The sequence below is a fragment of the Myxine glutinosa genome, chromosome 2, assembly GCF_964187855.1.
Source record: "Myxine glutinosa chromosome 2, kmMyxGlut1.1, whole genome shotgun sequence".
NCBI lineage: Eukaryota > Metazoa > Chordata > Myxini > Myxiniformes > Myxinidae > Myxine > Myxine glutinosa.
Window position 1 is genome coordinate 111,308,296 of NC_136262.1, and position 23,892 is coordinate 111,332,187.

At 45.7% G+C, this 23,892-nt stretch overlaps 1 protein-coding gene across 2 annotated transcripts in view; it reads left to right on the top strand.

Annotated features, from left to right (window-relative positions):
* The first annotated feature begins 1,789 nt into the window (after positions 1-1,789).
* Positions 1,790-23,892, top strand: part of KDSR (3-ketodihydrosphingosine reductase) — a 72,529-nt gene continuing 50,426 nt past the window's right edge. The window contains exons 1-3 of one of the 2 annotated variants that reach the window (XM_068107483.2): positions 1,790-2,021; positions 14,436-14,525; positions 22,486-22,542. In XM_068107483.2, coding sequence (XP_067963584.1) covers positions 1,914-2,021; positions 14,436-14,525; positions 22,486-22,542 — 255 coding nt within the window. In that variant the 5' untranslated portion in view covers positions 1,790-1,913. The remainder of the gene's footprint in view (positions 2,022-14,435; positions 14,526-22,485; positions 22,543-23,892) is intronic. The other variant, XM_078771412.1, reaches the window with a different exon arrangement.

Below are 23,892 nucleotides of genomic sequence, written 5' to 3' on the forward strand. Positions count from 1 at the left end.
GGCGCTTTGCGCTTACCTTGATACAGAGAAACCGTCCCATATAAAGGGAGGGGCGCTTTGCGCTTACCTTGATACAGAGAAGCCGTCCCATATAAAGGGAGGGGCGCCTTGCGCTTACCTTGATACAGAGAAGCCGTCCCACATAGAGGGAGGAGCGCTTTGCGCTTACCTTGATACAGAGAAACCGTCTCAAATAAAGGGAGGAGCGCTTTGCGCTTACCTTGATAAAGAGAAACCGTCCCATTTAAAGGGAGGGGCGCATTGCGCTTACCTTGATACAGAGAAACCGTCTCAAATAAAGGGAGGGGCGCTTTGTGCTTACCTTGATACAGAGAAACAGTCTCATATAAAGGGAGGGGTGCTTTGCGCTTACCTTGATAAAGAGAAACCGTCCCATTTAAAGGGAGGGGCGCTTTGCGCTTACCTTGATACGGAGAAGCCACCCCATATAGAGGGAGAGCGTACCTTGATAGAGAGAAGCCGTCCCATATAAAGGGAGGAGCGCTTTGCGCTTACCTTGATACAGAGAAACCGTCTCATATAAAGGGAGGGGCGCTTTGCGCTTACCTTGATACAGAGAAACCGTCTCATATAAAGGGAGGGGCGCTTTGCGCTTACCTTGATTCAGAGAAGCCGTCCCATATAAAGGGAGGAGCGCTTTGCGCTTACCTTGATACAGAGAAGCCGTCCCATAAAAAGGGAGGCACGCTTTGCGCTTACCTTGATACAGAGAAACCGTCCAATATAAAGGGAGGGGCGCTTTGCGCTTACCTTGATACAGAGAAGCCGTCCTCTATAAAGGGAGGGGTGCTTTGCGCTTACCTTGATACAGAGAAGCCGTCCCATATAAAGGGAGGAGCGCTTTGCGCTTACCTTGATACAGAGAAGCCGTCCCATATAAAGGGAGGAGCGCTTTGCGCTTACCTTGATACAGAGAAACCGTCCAATATAAAAGGAGGGGCGCTTTGCGCTTACCTTGATACAGAGAAGCCGTCCCATATAAAGGGAGGAGCGCTTTGCGCTTACCTTGATACAGAGAAGCCGTCCTATATAAAGGGAGGAGCGCTTTGCGCTTACCTTGATACAGAGAAACCGTCTCATATAAAGGGAGGAGCGCTTTGCGCTTACCTTGATACAGAGAAGCCGTCCCATATAAAGGGAGGGGCGCTTTGCGCTTACCTTGATACAGAGAAGCCGTCCCATATAAAGGGAGGAGCGCTTTGCGCTTACCTTGATACAGAGAAACCGACTCATATAAAGGGAGGAGCGCTTTGCGCTTACCTTGATACAGAGAAACCATCCCAAATAAAAGGGAAGCGGTTCAGGTGAGAATCCAGATCCGGCCGATCAGTGGATACAAAACATGAAATGTTCTACCTACCTAGTTCTACCTAGTAGTAGTGGACCTACCTAGTGTAGGTATGCGCTCTGCGAGTTCCCTTTGGAATTTCACATTTAACACAAAGCAGAGCAAAATATCCGTTTCTGGTTAATAAACTTGGGAAACAGCATCATCCTCATGGAATATTCCTCGCATTTCAGGCCCCGAACCTCCACCTGTTAAGGAACCGATGTCCCTCATTCATCCCGTCGTTTACAATGAGCTTCGTTTATTAACGCGGTTTGTTTGGCCATGGCGGTGTAGTAAGTGCTGGAGCCTTGTGCAATTATGCATCTTCATTTCTCGGGTAAAGTGCATTTATCCTTTATTTTATCGTTCTCATTGTACCTTCAGTGTCCTGAAATGTTACATTTCCAGAAGGAATAAAATCCATCTTTTATCTCCTGTGCATTTCATGAATCGTTCATGTAATTGTAACGTGTTTGAGTGATCTGGCGCTCAATCTTACTCTTACTCTTACTCTTACTCTTAGTAGGTAAAACAAACAGGAGGTTCTGAGGTAATCTTCGCCATGTTGCTGCTGCTTTGCGCGACTCTGTTCGTGTTTCTCATTTTTCTGTACGTGCTTTCACCGCGTCTGCCTCCTCGACCTGTTTCACTCAACGGTGCACACGTCGTGGTTAGTGCGGTTCCATATGACATGTTGTGTACGGGAAGGTTTGGGAATTATTTTGACGTTCCCGTGTGATTATCCCGACCCGGTCATGTGTCCTGTGAGGATTTTTATCGCTGCTGTTGGTTTTTGACAAAATATCCGGATTTCAGCTAAAACAAGCAAAATAAATAAAAATAAACAAGGTGTGGGTGAGCTTGGTGTTAGCACTAATATTTTGGGGGAAGGGGGGTGAGGGGGGCTGGGAATGGGAATAATGCCAATGGGGTTTGGGTCCAAGCACAGTGCTATGGCAACACCAGACCGATGCGATAGGTGGGGAAGGATGGGGGTAATGGGGCACAGTGCTATGGCAACACCAGACCGATAGGTGGGGAAAGGTGGGGAAAGGTGGGGGTAATTGGGCACAGTGCTATAGCAGCACCAGACCGATAGGTGGGGGGTAATGGGGCACAGTGCTATAGCAGCACCAGACGGAAAGGTGGGGGTAATGGGGGCACAGTGCTATAGCAGCACCAGACCGATAGGTGGGGGTAATGGGGCACAGTGCTATAGCAGCACCAGACCGATAGGTGGTGGTAATTGGGCACAGTGCTATAGCAGCACCAGACTGATAGGTGGTGGTAATTGGGCACAGTGCTATAGCAGCACCAGACCGATAGGTGGGGGTAATGGGGCACAATGCTATAGCGGCACCAGACCGATAGGTGGGGGTAATGGGGCACAGTGCTATAGCAGCACCAGACCGATAGGTGGGGAAGGGTGGGGGTAATGGGGCACAGTGCTATAGCAGCACCAGACCGATAGGTGGGGAAAGGTGGGGGTAATGGGAACAGTGCTATAGCAGCACCAGACCGATAGGTGGTGGTAATTGGGCACAGTGCTATAGCAGCACCAGACCGATAGGTGGTGATAATTGGGCACAGTGCTATAGCAGCACCAGACCGATAGGTGGGGGTAATGGGGCACAATGCTATAGCGGCACCAGACCGATCGGTGGGGGTAATGGGGCACAGTGCTATAGCAGCACCAGACCGATAGGTGGGGAAGGATGGGGGTAATGGGGCACAGTGCTATAGCAGCACCCGACCGACAGGTGGGGAAGGATGGGGGTAATGGGGCGCAGTGCTATAGCAGCACCTGACCGATGGGTGGGGGTAATGGGGCACAGTGCTATCGCAGCACCAGACCAATAGGTGGGTGTGATGGGGCACAGTGCTATTGCAGCACCCGACCGATAGGGTGGCAGTAATGGGGCACAGTGCTACAGCAGCACCCGACCGATAGGTGGGGAAGGGTGGGGGTTTAGAGAGGTTGTTGGTGTTTGTGTTTTGGTCTTCAGAACCATATTGGTGGGTAGGTAGGTTGTGGTGTTGGTCTTGTTCTTGAATTTAAACATATTCGTACATAAATATTGTAGGTGTGGATGGAAAAGGTGAAAGGAATTGTGGAATTTCACAAATAACTCGATATCTGCGCCAAAGGTAAGCCTACCCTGATGCCCACGATACAATGATGGCCATATTGTTTTTTGAACCGCCATATGACCTTGACCTTTAACATTTAGTGACAGAGTGTAAATTAAGAAAATGTGTTCCCATCTACAATCTATCCATAAAACTCAACATCATGAAAATTTGAGGAAAGTAATTTAAATTATGATCAAACTAGAACGACACTCTTCAATGTCACGACGTCGACTGATATGCCTCCACCCACATTATTACATCATTATAATACTGTACCAAGTTTGATGTAAATCCATTCAGCTGTTCTCAAGTTATCACATTTTTACCTGAGATGACTTCTGACCTTTGAACTCTTGACCCAAAAATTGAATTGGTTCATGTTTACATCATTATACACACCTGTACCATGTTTTAATTTAAATCCCTTGAGCTGTTCACAAGTTATCACATTTTTACCTGACATGACCTCTGACCTTTGACCTCTTCAATCCAAAATCTAATCAGTTGATCTTTGCATCATGTATACCGATACCAAGTTTGTTCAAAATCCCATCACGGGTTCATAAGTTGGAGCGGAAACATATTTACTTGACATGACCTTTGACCCAATGACCTCGAACCCTAATCAGTTCATCTTTACCTCGTTGTACATACCGGCACCAAGTTTGATGAGGATCCCTTCAGCCGTTCTCAAGTTATTGTGGTAATGAAAACCTATCACGGACAACCTGAAAACGTAATGCCTCCGGGACTTTGTCGGCGGAGGCATAAAAACGTGTTATTTTTTTCAGATCTCCATTTGATCTTGACCGTTAACTCGGAGGGTATGATGTAAATGAAGTGCAAATGCACCTTGTTCAAGTCTACCTAGGGAGGGCATTTTCGTTCTGAATGGACAAAACTTAGTTGGGTTTTTGTGAAAAATGTTAAAATGTCTCATGACGTCATGACCTTAATTATGTCAAGGTCAAAACAATTCTGTCAGCCCCCTACAATTTTTTTTTCTTCCGTTATTGATGCGAAATTTAATTCCAAAAGTCGTAGCCCGATCCAAGATGCAGCTCGGACATTGGCAGAATAACAATAACAACAACAACAACATGCATTTTAAGGCCATTTTCCCTGCTAGAGCGGGGGTTAGCCTTGCGGTCCCCGTGACGATCTTCTCCATTTTGCCCTATTTTCTGCATCTCTCCTTGTTAACCCCCTTGCCCGCATTTCTTCTTCCACCATCTTTAGCCAAGTCTTTCTCGGTCTTCCCCGTCCTCTACTTCCTTCGACATTCATTTCCATCACTCTTCTCAACCAGTCACTTTCATCCTTCCTCAACACATGCCCAAACCATCTCAACCTGTTCCTCTTCACAGCATCAATCACAGGCTCTATTCCCATCATTTTTCGCAATTCATCATTTGTCTTCCTCTCTCTCAACGATACTCTGCACATCCATCGAACCATTCGCATTTCCACCCTTTCCAGCCTTCGTTGCTGCTCTACGTTCATTACCCATGTCTCGCTCCCAGAAATCATAACACTTCTCACACATGCAGCATACACCTTTCCCTTCAGCTTCAACGACACTCCCCTCCTCATCAGCACGCCACTCAGTTCCCGAAACTTCTTCCATGCACATCTCACTCGAGCAACCGTTGCCGAGCCTGATCCACCTTCTCCATTCAGCATGTCTTTTTTTTTTTTTTTTTTTTTTGTATACAAGATCGAGGCTCGTGAAAGAGCGAACATTAATCACACAGAAAGACAAACCGACACATAAAACATATAACATCAGGAGCGGTAGACAAGATGGGGAGAGAGGGGGAAGGACACAAACACAACATTTGAGAGCAGGGACCGAGAGACATGGAGACATCGAGAGATCTGAGAGAGGGCGAGGGCTTTGGGGGAGGGGGGGTATGGGAAGGGGGCGGTGGGAGAGGTATAAAACATATGGACACTGCCAGGACTTCCAGGAAAGAAGTTGGAATTTCAAACAAGGTGGATCTGGGGTGAATTAGCGGGGTTAGAAAAGATCAAGGTTTTGGATGGGGGAAGATAAGAGATGGTGGTGAACAGCTGTTTTAAAGACCTGGAGGGAGGAGTGGGATTGAATGGAGTGTGGGAGTTTGTTCCAGAGGCGGGAGAAAAGAGGAATGAAGGAGTGAAGGTGAGCAGAGAGTCGAGATTTTGGCAGTTTAACCATCAGAGGCTTGCTGGCAGATCTTGTGCGACCTGTAGGAATATTTGGGGGACAGAGCACAGAGAGAGCTGGGGGAGCAAGGCCGGAGAGGAGTCGGTAGAAGACAGAAAGACCACCTACCTGCCTGCGGTGAGTGAGTGAAAGGCCCTCAGAGATAGCTTCATCGCGGGAGATTCCAATGATTCTGAAAGCTTTGGTTTCAACAGCGTGAAGCCGAGCTAGGTGTGAGGCAGGAGCACCAGCCCATAGGTGAGAACAGTATTCCATTGAGCTGCGGATGAAAGCCTTGTATGTGGTGAGGAGCTCAGGTGTGCCTAGGAAGGACTTCGCACGACGGAGGATGCCCAGTCGGCGACTGGCTTTGCAGGCCAGCTTGGAAATGTGGTTTTCCCAAGAAAGATCATGGCAGATAGCGAGACCCAAAAGCTTGAGCGACAGAACTTCTTGGAGAGGATTGTTGAGAAAGTAGATGGGAGGGTTGTCCAGTCGATCTTTTCGGAGAGACATAGTAAGAGTGTGAGATTTGTCAGGATTGAAAGACATGTTCCACTTGTTTGACCAGTCTGTGATTTTGTCCAGGTCTTCAGAGAGTGAGGAGGCTGCAGACTGCCGATCTGAGGGAAGAGGAATGTAGCGGCAGAGAGTGGAGTCATCAGCAAAGAGATAGAGAGGATTTTCCAGAGAGTCGGAGAGATCATTGATAAAGACCAGAAAAAGCACAGGGCCCAGCACACTGCCTTGGGGAACTCCAGCCTGAACAGGAAGGGGAGATGAGAGAAATCCATTCAGGGCCACACGTTGACTACGACCAGAGAGGAAGTCCGCAAGCCATGCATGGAGATTTCCATGGATACCATAGGAGTAGAGTTTGGTGAGCAGAGCTGGGTGCCAGACCGTATCGAAGGCACGTGATATGTCGAGGGAGACAGCTCTAATTTCCTGTTTGGCATTGAGGACCTCCATCCATTGTTGAGACAGGAGAAGCAGCATGTCCAGAGTAGAGTGACCTGGTCTGAATCCAAATTGATGATCAGAGATCAAGCCATTGGAGAAGAGGAAAGACTTCATATCCGAAGCAATGATGGATTCCATGACTTTGCTGATAATTGGGAGCAGGCTGATTGGTCTGTAGTTAAAAGGATCTGTTTTTGCACCTTTTTTGTGTAAAGCGGTAATGTTTGCTGATTTCCAGGATGCTGGCAGATGACCTTGAGCAAAAGATAGGGTGAAGAGAACAGAGAGAGGGTGAGATAGAGTGGCAGAGCAGGATTTTAGGACCCGTGGGCTGATGCCGTCTGGTCCAGTTGCAGAATCAGAGTCGAGGTTAGACAAAAACTCCTCCACCTTGTCAGGAGAGAAGGACACAGAGTCCAGGAGCAGTTGGGTTCGACTGGGAAAGGTGGGAACAGAGAGAGATGGGTTTGGGACTAAAGATTTTGAGGCAAACACAGAGTTGAGGCATTCGGCTTTGTAAATTCGGCATGTCTCCGAGGTAGCAAAATGTTTTCACACCTTCCAGCTTCACGCCGTCTCCAAGATCCAACTCAACATTTCCTCCATCGGCAGCTCCCTCTGTGCACACCTTTCATTTGAATGTAGCTGCCACACTGGTAAATGACCCTCTCAGACCACTACATTTTTGATGAACCCACTCAGCGCACATTGTACATTGAATGGAGTTCACTCCGACACCCTTCCTGCACACAGCACATGGCCACTTCCCAGTTCTTCCCACCTCACCACATGCTTTACCACTTGCCATCACTTTCGTCTTTCCGATATTCACCTTCAGACCTTTTGTCTCCATACATTCCTTCCACTTGTTCATCTTTTCCTTCAGTCCATCCATATTTTCCGCAATCAACACCAGATCATCTGCATACAACAACTCCCACGGTAAACCCTCCTTTACGTTCTGAGCCAGCACCTCCATCACAGCTACAAATAGTAGTGGACTTAATACCGACCCCTGATGCACTCCCACCTTCTCCTCAAACTCACCACTGTTCCCGTCCTTCGTCCTTACAGCTGTGCGCGCTCTTTTGTACATCGCCATCACCACTCTGATCAACCGTTCCTCCACTCATAACTTCCTCATTGCCCATGTCAATACTTTGCGTGGAACCCTATCGAATGCCTTCTCCAGATCAACAAACCCAAGAAACAACTTCTTCCTCTTCTCCATGTACTTCTCCTGCAACTGCCTCACAATAAAAAGCGCGTCTGTCGTTCCTTTTCCTGGCATAAATCCAAACTGCATTTCGTCGATCTTCACCTGCTTCCTTATCCTCCTCTCCAACACCCTTTCCAATACCTTCATTCCATGCTCCAATAGCTTTATCGCTCGGTACGAGCCACACTCTAGAGCAGGGGTCAGGAACCTTTTTGACTGGGAGAGCCATAAAAGCCAAATATTTCTAAATATATTTCATTGAGAGCCATATAGTATTTTTAACGTATAATAAATTAAATATGTCTTACTTTTAATGCGACTTCTGGTGCTGCATGGTTTTGCTGATGGCCTTGTAGTCTGGTTCATACGTGGTGAGGTTGAGCTTCATGCAGGCGTTGAGGCTTCCATCAGTTAAACGTGAGCGTAGGTTGGTCTTAATGTTCCTCATATGCGAGAATGACTGCTCACATGCATATGTAGAGCCAAACATGGTCAATACGGCAATACTCACACGCTGCATTGTGTGGTATGTCACAGGAAGCTCGTTCCAAGTTTTAAGAATCAGCTGGTCTTCAGGTTGAAGATTTTTCATTTCTGTCCACTTGTGTTCCCTTGCCAGCTCTGCTCGCTGTCGCGCAAGACTTTCCAACTCTCCATTAAGTGACTTGAACTTACTCATCCACATGTCTGATGCCTTCAGGTCAGCAACTTCCAGCTCAAAGTCTCCGATAGAGACCCCGGGGATGCATGTCAGGTCGATTTTGTCCACTGCACACTCATGTGGAAGAGTGATGAACTTGAAAAGACCAGTGCGCGCACGAAATTCTCCAAAACGTGCTTTGAATGACTGCAGGAGATTGGACGTAAAGCCAGCTAGCTGCTGGAGATCCAGATGTTGAGTGGAGTCACTTGCTAAGCATGCATCTCTAAATTGTTGCAGTCTTTCAAAGTGCAGAAGACGACCTGTTTTAATGTCCCTGTGAAAGACTTCCAGCTTGCTTTCAAATGCAAACACTGCTTGTTGAAGGGATGAGATTGTATTTCCAATACCTTGCATTTTCACATTGAGCTGGTTCAGATGGCCAGTTATGTCCACGAGATAGTGAAACTGCAGGAGCCAGTCAGTGTTGTCTAGCTCAGGATGCTTGACGCCTTTCATTTCAAGAAAAGTCCGGATTTCACTCAGGCAAGCTGCAAAACGGCTGAGCACCTTCCCCCTTGACAACCAACGCACGTTGCTGTGTAAAAGCAGACCGGGATAATGATTCCCAACTTCTTCTAACAGAGCTTTAAACTGGCGATCATTTAAAGCTCGGGCAACAATAAAGTTGACCACTCGAATGACCAGCGACATCACCTCACCAAGCTCCTGGCCACACGTCTGAGCGCAAAGCACCTCCTGGTGCAGGATGCAATGAAAACTTAGGATGGCTCTCTTTTCATGTTCACGGAGAAGCGCTACAAATCCTTTGTTCTTCCCCAACATACAGGATGCACCATCAGTACAGACAGAAATAAGTTTATCCATCGGTAGTTTTTTTTCTTCAGCAAACTCCATGAAAGACGTGAATAAATCCTCTCCTCTTGTTGTCCCTTTCATTGGCAAAACAGCCAAGCTTTCCTCACGCAGTGTGTCACCTGCAGCATACCTGGCAATTATACTGCACTGAGATAGATGGCTAACGTCTGTTGACTCATCTAACGCGAGAGAAAAGTATGTCCTGGCGTTTATGTCCTTAATTTGTGTTTCCTCGACTTGATTTGCCATCATGATGCTACGATCGTGCACAGTTCTTGCTGACAGGGGCATGTCTTTTATTCGTTTGATTATCTTGTCTTTATTTGGGAAGTCATCAAACAGTTCATTGGCCACATCAAGCATGAATGTTTTGGCATACTCGCCATCTGTGAATGCCTTTCCATTCCTTACTATTGCCAAAGCACCCGCAAAGCTAGCGGAATTCCCGTCACCTTGCTTGGTCCACACACGTAGTTGCTGCTGACTCGTCTGCACTCTCCGCTGTAGCTCCTCGCATGCCCTTTTCCTGCTGTCCCCCGCTGGATATTTCGATGCAAATGAAGCATGGTGCGTATCGAAGTGCCGCTTTATATTTGACCGTTTCATCGATGCAATTTTATCATTGCATATTAGACATACCGCAGATCCTGCTCTCTCACCAAATGCAAATTCCTCTGTCCACGCAGCCTGGAATGCACGGTAATCATCGTCTTTTTTTCTTTTCGCCATCTTTTCCGTTACAAGGGTTGAAGCGGATAAACTAGTTGGCTATCTGATAAAATGGATTTCTTCACCTTTACAATGACGCGGACATGCTCGCGAGCCATTGGTTCCCGACCCGACCCACGGGTGACCCGTGACCCGTGAAATTTATCTTCAAAACTAATTTCTGTTTACTTTAAAATGACACAGTATTATTAAGAAATATCACAAGTATTTTAAAATCAGTTCCAAACTGATTTTTTTTTTTTTCAACTCAAAATTGTCTGGGAGCCATATGCCGTCACCGGAAGAGCCATATATGGCTCGCGAGCCATAGGTTCCCGACCGCGGCTCTAGAGGGTCACCTTCCCCTTATATAGAGGGACGAGGGTACTCAGTTCCCAATCCACTGGAATGCGGCCTTCTTTCACCACCAGATTACAGATCTCTGTCATTCTCTTCACACCCCAACTTCCTGCTGCCTTCAACATATCTCCCACAACTCCCGTCGGCCCTCCCACTTTTCTACTCTTCATTGCTTTTATCGCTTCCTCAACTTCCTTCTCAGTTATCTTCTCTGCCGGTCCTAAAACTGGGTTACTCTCTATGTTGCCACCCCATTCATTCTCTGTATTCAACAGCATTTCCATATATTTTTTCCATCTTCCTTTAATTCCATCTGGGTTCACAACGATTTGTCCCACTTCATCCTTCAAGCAATTCACCCCCATCACATCACACCTCTCTTTCGCTATCTGCTTTGCAATCCTGAATACTGCTCTCTGACCCTCTTCCGAATCCAAGCGTTCTCCGAACATTTTCCTACATGCCTCCTGTGCCTTTGCTACCTCTTTCTTTGCAGCCTTCTTGGCTGCCTTATAACTTTCATGCTCTGCTGTTTCTGCTCCCGTACCCTTCGCCTTCTGCCACTCCTTGAACTTCTTCCTCTTCTCGTCAATCCTCTTTCCAACTTCATCATCCCACCACCATGTTTCCGAGTGCCTCGGTGGTCCTTTTGTCCATCCACATACCTCACCAACGGCTCCCAACAGACTAGCTTTCATTGACATCCAACCACTTTCAACCTCAACCACATCAACCTCTACCCTACTCAGCCTCTCTTTTAATGCCTCCCTTACTGTCACCTCTTTCAACCTCCACACCTTCATTCTCGGTTGGTACTTCACCCGCCGAGCTCTCCTCGCACCTTTCACCCTTATGTCGCAGACAACCAAGTGGTGCTGTGAAACAGCCTCCTCCCTGGGGATCACCTTTGTGTCTAGGAGGTGCCCCCTATCTCGCCTACGCACCATCAGGTAGTCAACGGTTGTCGTCGACCCACCTGACGTGTATGTAACAAGCTTATTATCCTCTTTCTGGGACTGAGTATTACAAATCAACAAATCGGCTCCATCAGCAAACTCCAAAATCCTTTCACCTTCTCCATTTCTCACACCATATCCGTAACCCCCATTAACTCCCTCAAAACCGTCCATACTCCTTCCCACATGTCCATTTAGGTCTCCTACCACAACAACTTCCTCATCTTTCACGTTTTCCATCAGCTTCTCTATCGCACACCAGAACTTGTCCTTCTCTTCATCGCTCCGACCAACCTGCGGAGCATATCCCGAGATGAGTTCACCAAGAGCTTTCCAATCATCATTTTCACCATCATCAACCTGTCACTCACTCTAGTCACACTCACCACACTGTCTACAAACTCCTCAGAAAACAGGACACCAACGCCATTCACGCCTTCTGGGCACCCTTGCCACACAAACTTGTATTTCTGTCCCTGCCTACCCATCACCATTCTCACACCACTTCCCTTCCATCTCGTCTCTTGCACACAACATATGTCCACTCTTCTTCTGACCAATACTTCCACCACTTCTCCTGATCTCCCTGTCATTGTCCCTACATTCCATGTCCCAAACCTCAGAAACCGATGTCCACTTCGGGCTGTACCCTGCCCATATGTAGTTGTAATTGTCATGGTTCTGTTTTTGAGGCAATGTTTTTATGGCCGGATGCCCTTCCTGATGCCAACCCTCTTAGTCGTCTCTTACGACACGCAGGGATACGGTGTACCTATTCTAATCCAGGGTACACACAGAATAATAAAATGAAGGAAATTGTAAATAGTGGTTTAGTTCTCCTTGGTGTCTAAAACTCTTATGTACCATTAAAAATTGGGGCACTAATTGTAGAAACAAACCCTACCACATGTACAAGCCCCTCCCCCAAAAGGGGCGTGGGGTGACTTAAAACGGAAGTGCGTTATACTGTTTGTGTTCCCATCAGCATTTGCTCCTAATGAATGAAACCCAGGTCTAAATCCCATCATATGTGCTTAGCTATTGTCTACTGAAGTCCTTGTAATTAATATAAAAGTACACTGATCCCTACTTGATTGTAGACCACAAGACCGGCATTGTAGACCATCTGTAGCTTTTCAAGAAATGGTTAATGTTTCCTCCAACCACGTGACTTGTTCCAAGATCCCGGATATTCTCGTGTAACTCCTCTTTAAATATGCTATGGAGCGATGATCTCTCCACATACAGTTAAAGACCTCGGGCTCACCGTCTTCATCAACTTGGCTCAACTTCCTCAACTACTTGAGGATGACCATTACCATCCGTGGACGACGACACATGTGCCTAGACCATTTTTCCAAATAAATGTACATTTCCTAAATTTTGAGCGAGCCTTGTACGTTGCTGCTCTGGGAATCCAGGTTCTGATACCTCCAAGGTTTGGTGCAGTGTAAAATGTTATCTTTATATTTGGGGTAATCGTGTACTCTTGACCTCACTTCAGCACTTAACTGCTGTTTGTGTTGTTGCAAGTGAACAAATTATTTAGTTTTCTCGAAAGCAGCAGCAGCGGTGGTGGAAAGTGAAAGGGAGGGTTAGGGTTCGTCCCATAAATGACTTTCGTGGCTGCAAGACTCCTTTTACTGCTATTACAAGCAAAATATCCAAATATCCAACAAATAGTTGTTTCAACAACAAATATCCAAATATCCAACAACAAATATCCAAATATCCAACAAGCAAAATATCCAACAAATAGTTGAATCCAAAGCTTTCAGAATCATTGGAATCTCCCGCGATGAAGCTATCTCTGAGGGCCTTTCACTCACTCACCGCAGGCAGGTAGGTGGTCTTTCTGTCTTCTACCGACTCCTCTCCGGCCTTGCTCCCCCAGCTCTCTCTGTGCTCTGTCCCCCAAATATTCCTACAGGTCGCACAAGATCTGCCAGCAACCCTCTGATGGTTAAACTGCCGAAATCTCGGCTCTCTGCTCACCTTCACTCTTTCATTCCCCTTTTCTCCCGCCTCTGGAACAAACTCCCACACTCCCTTCAATCCCACTCCTCCCTCCAGGTCTTTAAAACAGCTGTTCACCACCATCTCTTATCTTCCCCCATCCAAAACCTTGATATTTTCTACCCCCGCTAATTCACCCCAGATCCACCTTGTTTGAAATTCCAACTTCTTTCCTGGAAGTCCTGGCAGTGTCCATATGTTTTATACCTCTCCCACCCCCCCCCCCTTCCCATGCCTCCCCCCCAAAGCCCTCTCCCTCCCACAGATCTCTCGATGTCTCCATGTCTCTCGGTCCCTGCTCTCAGATGTTGTTTGTGTCCTTCCCCCTCTCTCCCCATCTTGTCTACCGCTCCCGATGTTATTTGTTTTATGTGTCTGTTTGTCTTTCTGTGTGATTAATGTTCGCTCTTTCACGAGCCTCGATCTTGTATACAAAAATAAATAAATTTTAAAAATGCATGTTAATTTAAAAAACACACACACACACACACACACACACACACACACACACACACACACACACACACACACACACACACACACACACACACACACACATATTGAAATGTCTTCCAGAAAGTCGTGAAAGTGATCTTTGGCCCTATTATTACCTCCACTACCGTAGGTGGATGGAGGTTATGTTTTCACCCCTGTTTGTCTGTGAACAGGATATCTCAAAAGTTGTACACGGATTCGGCCGAAACTTGGTGCACTGGTTGTGTGTGTGACAATGAGTCTATTCTATTTTGGTGAAGATCTGGATATAGGAATTTTAAACTGATTCTTCACAATTGAGTGATAGGGCCAAAAACGATGTTTAGCTTGTTATTTCAAAAAGTTGTGGTGGACGAGGTATAACAAAACTTGGTGGAAGAGTTGGTTTCGTGACGAGAACAAGCCGATTCGATTTTGGTTCAGGTCCGACTCCCGATCCGGCCTATCGGTGGGATACAAAACGAACTGTTCAGCCTGGCAGTGGTATGCTCTCCACCGAATGCCGTTCTGGTATCTTTTATCTGCAGGTCACAGGAGGTTCGAGTGGCATTGGCAAGGCGATCGCCATCGAGTGTGTCAAGCGAGGAGCGTTCATCACACTGGTCGCCCGCAATGAGGTGCGTGCGTACCTGTTGTTCGTTTGTACATTCATAGTTGTCCTTTATCCTCTGCACTGTATGTTGTTTTGCTTTATCTATCGTGCCATAAGTTGTTGTAGATTTCATTGTAATCCAGCGGTAATAATAATTGTGCTCTTTCGTGCTCATTAGATAAGAGCTTTTGAGCAAGTACAGACATTGGCATCGAATTGGAGAAGGAAAGGGTGTTGTTTGAATTTTAAACTGGCGGCACATGTTGCTACAAAAAACCCATTTGACCACCTTTCGAGGCCATTTTTCCCTGCAGAGCATGGGTTGGCCTTTTTTGGGCACCATGATCCCCTTTTTGAAGCAATGTTTTATGGCCGGATGCCCTTCCTGCTGCCAACCCTGTTAGTCGCCTCTTCGACACACAGGGAATTACCAATGAACTGGTACTCAATTAGCCGACCTCGGAAGGATGACGGGCTGAGTCGACCCCCCTGGTGTTAATTCAGCGATCGACCGGGATTCGGACCCAGGATCCGAACATCCCAAGCCGACACCCCAACCGCTAAGCCAACACCAGGCTTATCAACAAAATCAACAAAAAACCCATCTACAAGTGGAAATTTACAAACATGTGATAATGAAAGTTTTAAGTCATTCAATAGTGTAGTAAATGATTTCTTGATAACTCAATTTTTTTGACTTAAGTGAAAGTGCATGCTTTTCCTTATTTTTACCCAAGTGAACAACAACAACATACATTTTAAGGCCATTTTCCCTGCTAGAGCAGGGGTTAGCCTTGCTCCATTTTGCTTCTTCTTGGTTCTCCATTTTGCCCTATTTTCTGCATCTCTCCTTGTTAACCCCCTTGCCCGCATTTCTTCTTCCACCATCTTTAGCCAAGTCTTTCTCGGTCTTCCCCGTCCTCCACTTCCTTCTACATTAACTTAAATCACTCTTCTCAACCAGTCACTTTCATCCTTCCTCAACACGTGACCAAACCATCTCAACCTGTTCCTCTTCACAGCATCAATCACAGGCAATATTCCCATCATCTTTTGCAATTCATCATTTGTCTTCCTCTCTCTCAACGATACTCCGCACATCCATCGAACCATTCGCATTTCCACCCTTTCCAGCCTTCGTTGCTGCTCTACGTTCATTACCCATGTCTCGCTCCCATAAATCATAACACTTCTCACACGTGCAGCATACACCTTTCCCTTCAGCTTCAGCGACACTCTCCTCCTCATCAGCACGCCACTCAGTTCCCGAAACTTCTTCCATGCACATCTCACTCGAGCAACCGTTGCCGAGTCTGATCCATCTTCTCCATTCAGCATGTCTCCGAGGTAGCAAAATGTTTTCACACCTTCCAGCTTCACGCCGTCTCCAAGATCCAACTCAACATATCCTCCATCTGCAGCTCCCTCTGTGCACACCTTACATTTGAATGTAGCTGCCACACTGGTAAATGACCCTCTCAGACCACTGCATTTTTGATGAACCCACTCAGCGCACATTGTACATTGAATGGAGTTCACTCCGACACCCTTCCTGCACACAGCACACGGCCACTTCCCAGTTCTTTCCACCTCACCACATGCTTTACCACTTCCCATCACCTTCGTCTTTCCGATATTCACCTTCAGACCTTTTGTCTCCATACATTCCTTCCACTTGTTCATCTTTTCCTTCAGTCCATCCATACTTTCCGCAATCAACACCAGATCATCTGCATACAACAACTCCCACGGTAAACCCTCCTTTACGTTCTGAGCCAGCACCTCCATCACAGCTACAAATAGTAGTGGACTTAGTACCGACCCCTGATGCACTCCCACCTTCACCTCAAACTCACCACTGTTCCCGTCCTTCGTCCTTACAGCTGTGCGTGCTCTTTTGTACATTGCCATCACTACTCTGATCAACCATTCCTTGATCCTCTCCTTACTTCCTCAATGCCCATGTCAATACTTTGCGTGGAACCCTATCGAATGCTTTCTCCAGATCAACAAACCCAAGAAACAACTTCTTCCTTTTCTCCATGTACTTCTCCTGCAACTGCCTCACAATGAAAAGCGCATCTGTCGTTCCTCTTCCTGGCATAAATCCAAACTGCATTTCGTCGATCTTCACTTTCTTCCTTATCCTCCTCTCCAACACCCTTTCCAATACCTTCATTCCATGCTCCAATAACTTTATCGCTCGGTACGAGCCACACTCCAGAGGGTCACCTTTCCCCTTGTATAGAGGGACAAGGGTACTCAGTTCCCAATCCACTGGAATGCGGCCTTCTTTCACCACCAGATTACAGATCTCTGTCATTCTGTTCACACCCCAACTTCCTGCTGCCTTCAACATATCTCCCACAACTCCCGTCGGCCCTCCTGCTTTTCCACTCTTCATTGCTTTTATCGCTTCCTCAACTTCCTTCTCAGTTATCTTCTCTGCTGGTCCTAAAACTGGGTTACTCTCTATGTTGCCATCCCATTCATTCTCTGTATTCAACAGCATTTCCATATATCTTTTCCATCTTCCTTTAATTCCATCTGGGTCGACAACGATTTGTCCCACTTCATCCTTCAAGCAACTCACCCCCATCACATCACACCTCTCTTTCGCTATGTGCTTTGCAATCCTGAATACTGCTTTCTGACCCTCTTCCGAATCCAAGCGTTCTCCGAACATTTTCCTACATGCCTCCTGCGCCTTTGCTACCTCTTTCTTTGCAGCCTTCTTGGCTGCCTTATAACTTTCATGCTCTGCTGTTTCTGCTTCCGTACCCTTCGCCTTCTGCCACTCCTTGAACTTCTTCCTCTTCTCGTCAATCCTCTTTCCAACTTCATCATCCCACCACCATGTTTCCGAGTGCCTCGGTGGTCCTTTTGTCCATCCACATACCTCACCAACGGCTCCCAACAGACTAGCTTTCATTGACATCCAACCACTTTCAAGCTCAACCACATCATCCTCTACCCTACTCAGCCTCTCTTTTAATGCCTCCCTTACTGTCACCTCTTTCAACCTCCACACCTTCATTCTCGGTTGGTACTTCACCCGCCGAGCTCTCCTCGCACCTTTCACCCTTATGTCGCAGACAACCAAGTGGTTCTGTGAAACAGCCTCCTCCCCCGGGATCACCTTTGTGTCCCGGAGGTGCCCCCTATCTCGCCTACGCACCATCAGGTAGTCAACGGTTGTCGTCGACCCACCTGACGTGTATGTAACAAGCTTATTATCCTCTTTCTGGAACTGAGTATTACAAATCAACAAATCAGCTCCATCAGCAAACTCCAAAATCCTTTCACCTTCTCCATTTCTCACACCATATCCGTAACCCCCATGAACTCCCTCAAAACCATCCATACTCCTTCCCACATGTCCATTCAGGTCTCCTCCCACCACAACAACTTCCTCATTTTACCCAAGTGAACGAGCATCGTATATTTAAAGTAATCCCACGCCCCACCATTTCCTTCCCTCTGTGGGAAGTTGGTTTGTTGTGATTTGTTGGATTGTTTGGGTGTACCGTACTCAGAATAGCGATTTTGGTTTTGGAGTGGCGACGCCAGTGTGAGTGGATTATGGCTCGATGATCTTTACGAGACGAGGTTCCAATGCAGACTTTAATATTCCCCATGCTGAACAAGGAAGGTATACTCTGTGATGTAAGGAGGTCATGCCTGAACAGAAAATGTAGTTTGATTATATAACTTGCATTGAACCCGTCGCTTTGCTCACAGTACAGTAATACAGTTTATCGATATTCAATATTTTCAAGTAATCCAGCAGGAAAGGTGTTTAAATGGCTTTGTAGATGATGATTCATTTACTGGGGAGCTAGTTTGTTGTGAATTGCCACCGTATCATCCCTGCTTTTCATGAATCATGATGTTAGTGTAATTTGCACAAAATCTGTAATTAGTTGTGATTTGAGGTAGTTTTTCCACTTCCGCCACTCCAAGATAATGAATGTAGAATTATTGCACTTGGAGAATATACCAGAAATAAGATAAGATAATATAAATAAGATAAAATAAGAAATAAAATAAGAACCAGAAATGTCATGAGGGCCGGGCCGAGTTACCTCTGGCATAGAACATGATGCTGCTTGCCTTTCAATGTATTTGTTATCAAGGGATGTTATCAATATCTCTGGCTTCTCTTCAATTCGTGGAGGAGTGGTGGAGTGGCCCACTGTGGTGGAGTATTGTATGACCATGCATTCTGGCCCTTTGGGGTCAGGATGCATGTGTTTTGAATGACCATGTGCTTCAGCCTTGGGGTTGAAGTGCATGTGTATGCTAATGGGACAGCCTTGATAGACGATGTGCCTTGGCCGTGGGGTCAAGGTGCACGTCCAAGGCTGTTCAAATGTTTGATTTTTTACCTTTTTTTATGATAAAAAAGGCAGACTACGGTGCTGGCCTTAAAAGGATCAATATCAAGCACAAGAGACCGCTCGTTTTAATTTTTTTAGGACAGAGTGTGGTTTTCTAAATGTATATATTTATTAACATGGAGATATTAAATGTCGTGGCACATGTCCCAAGACATGGGGATGTCGACCTCAGAGAAAAAAATATATTCAGATTTTTATTTTTATTTAATTTAATTTTTTTCAGGAGAGTTGAGTATTAGAGAAATCCTGACGATGTATCCACCATTGGCCTTATAGACTCGGGTGGATGCTAAGGCACTACCACCATGCTGAAGTTTCCACAATTTGATGACGTGGATTCAGGGGACCCACGAAAACGATTTTTTTAATTTTTTTATTTTATCCGAAGGCATTAGAAATTCACACAACTGGGGGCTCATGCTCTACCCACCACTACTGGGCAGACCTTAAGACTCGTCTTTTCTATTGACCATGACCATCCTTTAACTAAAAAAATACATGCAAGACTAATGGTACTTTTATGCATTTAAACACTCCTCAATTCCAGTTGAGAAGCGGAGAGGAGTGGGTTCCATTGATCACTGGACTAGTGGAGGAAGTAAGAAAGTCAAATTATGAAGTTGGCCTTGTATGCAGTGAGCCGAGAAGCAGAGCAGGATACCTGTCCAGGGAGATGGTCCTGACCTCTGAGATTCCTACTGCTGTTGAAAGAGAAGCAGCAGCGTGTCCGTAGTTGTGACTGGACTGGAATCCAAATTGATGGTCAGAGATCAGGATATTTGATAAGAGGAAAGTATCGATGTCTGGAGAGATTATTCATTTCCTGACTGCTTTTCCAAGCGTCATGCAAGAGCTGTAGTGAACACAGCTCGTACTCTCGCATGCAGACAGACAACCTGTGACACAGGAGTTGACATGAGACAAACACGGCCTTTGATCTTGGGAGGCCTCACATTAACACATTAATTGAGCTATTTCTGCAGAACACAGTGGGTGCTGGGGGTGCCATATAGTGGTGGTGTTTTCACCCCTCAGCCCAAATTGGGCTAAGGGGTATTGTTTATACTGCAGTCAGCATCCATGGAGAAATCTCCCTCTCGAAAGCATGCCATCCTGTAGGTTTTGCCGTGGAATATTCTCCAAATGCAATGTGTCAAGTGAGGAAGCAGCACGTACCATTCCTAGTCTTTGGTATGATTCCAACTGGAGTCAAACTCGATCCGCTGACTTACCAGCCGCGTAGCGGACACTACAGTGCCACTGAGCATAAATTAAAACAGTTTTACTTGTCTAGTTGAGTTTATCTGCTTTTGGACCCTTTGCGTGACCAGAGTGATATTCGCCATCAAGGTGGATGGAAGCTGAAGGACAGGTTTAAGATTGCAGACAGACGAGAAGCAAGAGCCGCAGAGCAGGATTTGATAACCTGGCTACTGATGCCATCTGGGACCGTTGTCAAGGCTGGATAGAACTTTTTCTACCTTGTAGGATGAGGAAGACACAGTGGGTGTGATGGGGCTAAAGTTGGGATGGAGTGGGATCCAAAACCTTGATCTTTTCTACCCCCGTTAATCCACCCCAAACCCAACTCCTTCATATTCACTGTTTTATTTCCTGAAAGTCCTTGTAGTGTCCATCTTGTATATCCCGTGTACCCCACCCCACACCCTCTCCCTTCCACAGATCTCCTGATGTCCCTGTTCTCTTCTGTTGTTGTGCTTCCCTCTCTCTCCCCCTCTTGTCTCCTGCTCCCTCTATTATATGTTGTATGTGTTAGCTCTCATACGAGCCTTGACAAAGTATACAAAAATAATCATAATAATAAGGAAGTGGATGTCATATTATTTGGGCTGTCATCTGCCCCCCCCCCCCCCTTTTCTTGACTATACAAGTTTTATATATACAGTCATGTGAAAAAGTAACTACACCCCATGTAAAGTTTTGACTTTTTCAACATATTTCAACATACAGCTATTTGATCTTCATTTCAACAATATTGACAGATAAAGGTGATTTAATATAACAAATATCATGAAACATTTACATTTTGTAGTCCATTGTATAATTTAAATAAACATAAATGCAAATTTCGCATGTGGAAAAAGTAAGTACACCCTTGGCTCTTATGGGTGGTATTGCCCCCTTTGGCAGAAACAACCTCAAGTAGGCGTTTCTTATAACTGTCTACCAGTCTCTGACATCGACTGGGAGAAATTTTTGCCCACTCCATGCAGAATTCTTTCAGCTGTGCGATGTTTGAGGGGTTTCTTGCATGCACAGCTCGTTTCAAATCCCCCCACAACATCTCGATGGGATTTTGATCCGGGCTTTGACTTGGCCATTCCAGAACCCTCCATTTCTTTCTTTTCAGCCATTCCTTGGTGGATTTACTGGTATGTTTAGGGTCATTGTCATGTTGCAAGGTCCACCTTCGGTTGAGCTTCAACTTTCTGACAGATGGCCTCGCATTATCCTCAAGCACCCTCTGGTACAATGAAGAATTCAAGTGGATTCTATGATGGTGAGCTGCCCAGGCCCTGATGCACCACAGCTGCCCGAAACCATAATATTTCCACCACCATGCTTTACAGTTGGTATCAGGCTCTTGTGGTGAAATGCTGTCTTTGGTTTTCGCCAAACATGTCTTCTGGTACTGTGGCCAAATAGCTCTACCTTTGACTCATCTGTCCAGAGCACAGTGTTCCAGAAGTGCTGGTCTTTGCCGAGGTGTTAATTGGCAAACTTTAGTCTTGCCCTGATGTTCTTTCTGGACAGCAAAGGTTTCCTCCTGGCACACCTCCCATGTAGATCAAATTTGTGCAGCCTCTTTCTAATGGTAGACGCATGCACTTTGACATCAACAGTGGCAAGAGCTACCTGTAGGTCCCGTGATGACATTCTGGGGTTCTTAGAGACTTCTTTCAGCATCTTGCGGTCTGCTCTCGGGCTGAACTTGCTGGGGCGGCCTGGCCTGAACAAGTTGGCAGTTGTTTGGAATCTTCTCCACTTGTAGATGATCTTCCGGACAGTCGAATCATTGATTTCAAATTGTTTGGAGATCTTTTTAAATCCCTTCCCAGACTCGTAGGCATCTATAACCTTCTTTCTGAAGGCCTCCGAGAGCTGTTTTGATCTAGGCATGGTGACGCCGCACACTTCAACAACAAAGAGTAAACCAAACTAAATGTCTGAGGTTTAAATGAGACATGTTCCTCCAAGATCCTCTCTAACGATGTTCTTATCATTTGCACCTGAGCTGGTGCACCTGATTCTAATTTTAGATATTTGAAGTAGTGATAAATGTCGGGGTGTACTTACTTTTTCCACATGCGAAATTTGCATTTATGTTTATTTAAATTATACAATGGACTACAAAATGTAAATGTTTCATGATATTTGTTATATTACATCACCTTTATCTATCAATATTGTTGAAATGAAGATCAAATAGCTGTATGTTGAAATATGTTGAAAAAGTCAAAACTTTACATGGGGTGTCCTTACTTTTTTACGTGACTGTAGGCTGTGTGTTTGTATTCTCCGAGCAAACCTTGCTCATTTTTTTTTTTCAATGTTTCTGCACAGCAAAAACTCTTCGATGCCAAGAAAGAAGTGGAGCAACATTTTATGAATGAGAAACAGGTGAAAAGGACCATCCATTTCCACATACCACCACGACATGAGCACCTGTGTATTATCGTTCAGATATTTGTGTTGTTTATCTTGTAAAATGTGTGAATTTTTCCTGTACCTTGTTAATTGCTCCCCTCCCAATCCGAAGCAAGAACCAGAAATGTCATGAGGGCCGGGCCAAGTTACCTCTGGCATAGCACATGATGCTGCCTGCCTTTCAACGTATTTGTTATCCTATGGATGTTATCGATGGATTTGGCTCTTTGTACTCCCCCATTCCATATGCCAATCTGACCTCGGTTCATTATTTTGCTTGCAATTTCTCTGCATACGTTGGCCATAGTAAAACAACTAACAGTGAAGGTCTATCATAAAGCATAGTCTTGTGAAACCTTTAAATATAACTTGGCCTTTGTATGCTTTGGAATGGCATATGCCCCCAATCCAGTGATGATAAGTAAACATGTTCTCCCTTTTTTTTTTTTTTTTTTTTTTTTCCTTCTTTTCTTTTCTTTTTTGCACTATCAGCTCTGTCATGGTGGAAAGATAACATTGCGCAGAGAGAATTATAATTAAGGAGACTGAAGACCCTTCCAACCAATAAACTAGTTAAATGGACTACTCGTAATCTCGGCTCGATTGAGAACCGATGGAGCATTCTGGGTAGATAATTGGCCGAAAGATTCCAAGACCTCTGATGTTGGTATGGATTGAAGAAATTGTAGAGCCAGTGCTTTTCCATTTTAAAAAAATTACCTTTTCAGTTTCAAAAATAATAATGGTTTCATCTTATCAGTGAGAGAGTGGGGGAGGGAGGGGAGGAATAATTTATTTGTGCACTTGCATTGGGAAAATACGATTTTCCTTGTGTTTATATAACCACCTTTAGAGGCCATTTTTCCCCGCAAAGCAGGGGTTGGCCTTTTTCGGGAACCGTGGTTGTTGTTGTTTTTTGGTCCCCTTTTTGAAGCAATGTTTTACGGCCGGATGCCCTTCCTGACGCCAACCCTTTTTGCCGCCTTTAACGACAAACAGGGAATTACCAGTGTACTGGTACTCAATTAGCCGACCTCGGAAGGATGACAGGCTGAGTCAACCCCCCTGGCGTTGATTCAGCGATCGACCGGGATTCGAACCCAGGATCCTAGGATCCTAAGCTGGCACCCTGGCCGCTAGCCCAACACCAGGGCCTAATGCGCTCGTAAAATCCTTCAGGGCACCCCCGGGCGTGTATTTTGCCATCAGAATGACATACGCAGTGTATATTAAAATGAAAATCATATTAGAAACAGCAAGTGGGAAAAATGTGGAAACTGCATCCAATGGACGTGACGCATTAAATGAATCTTAAATACGATG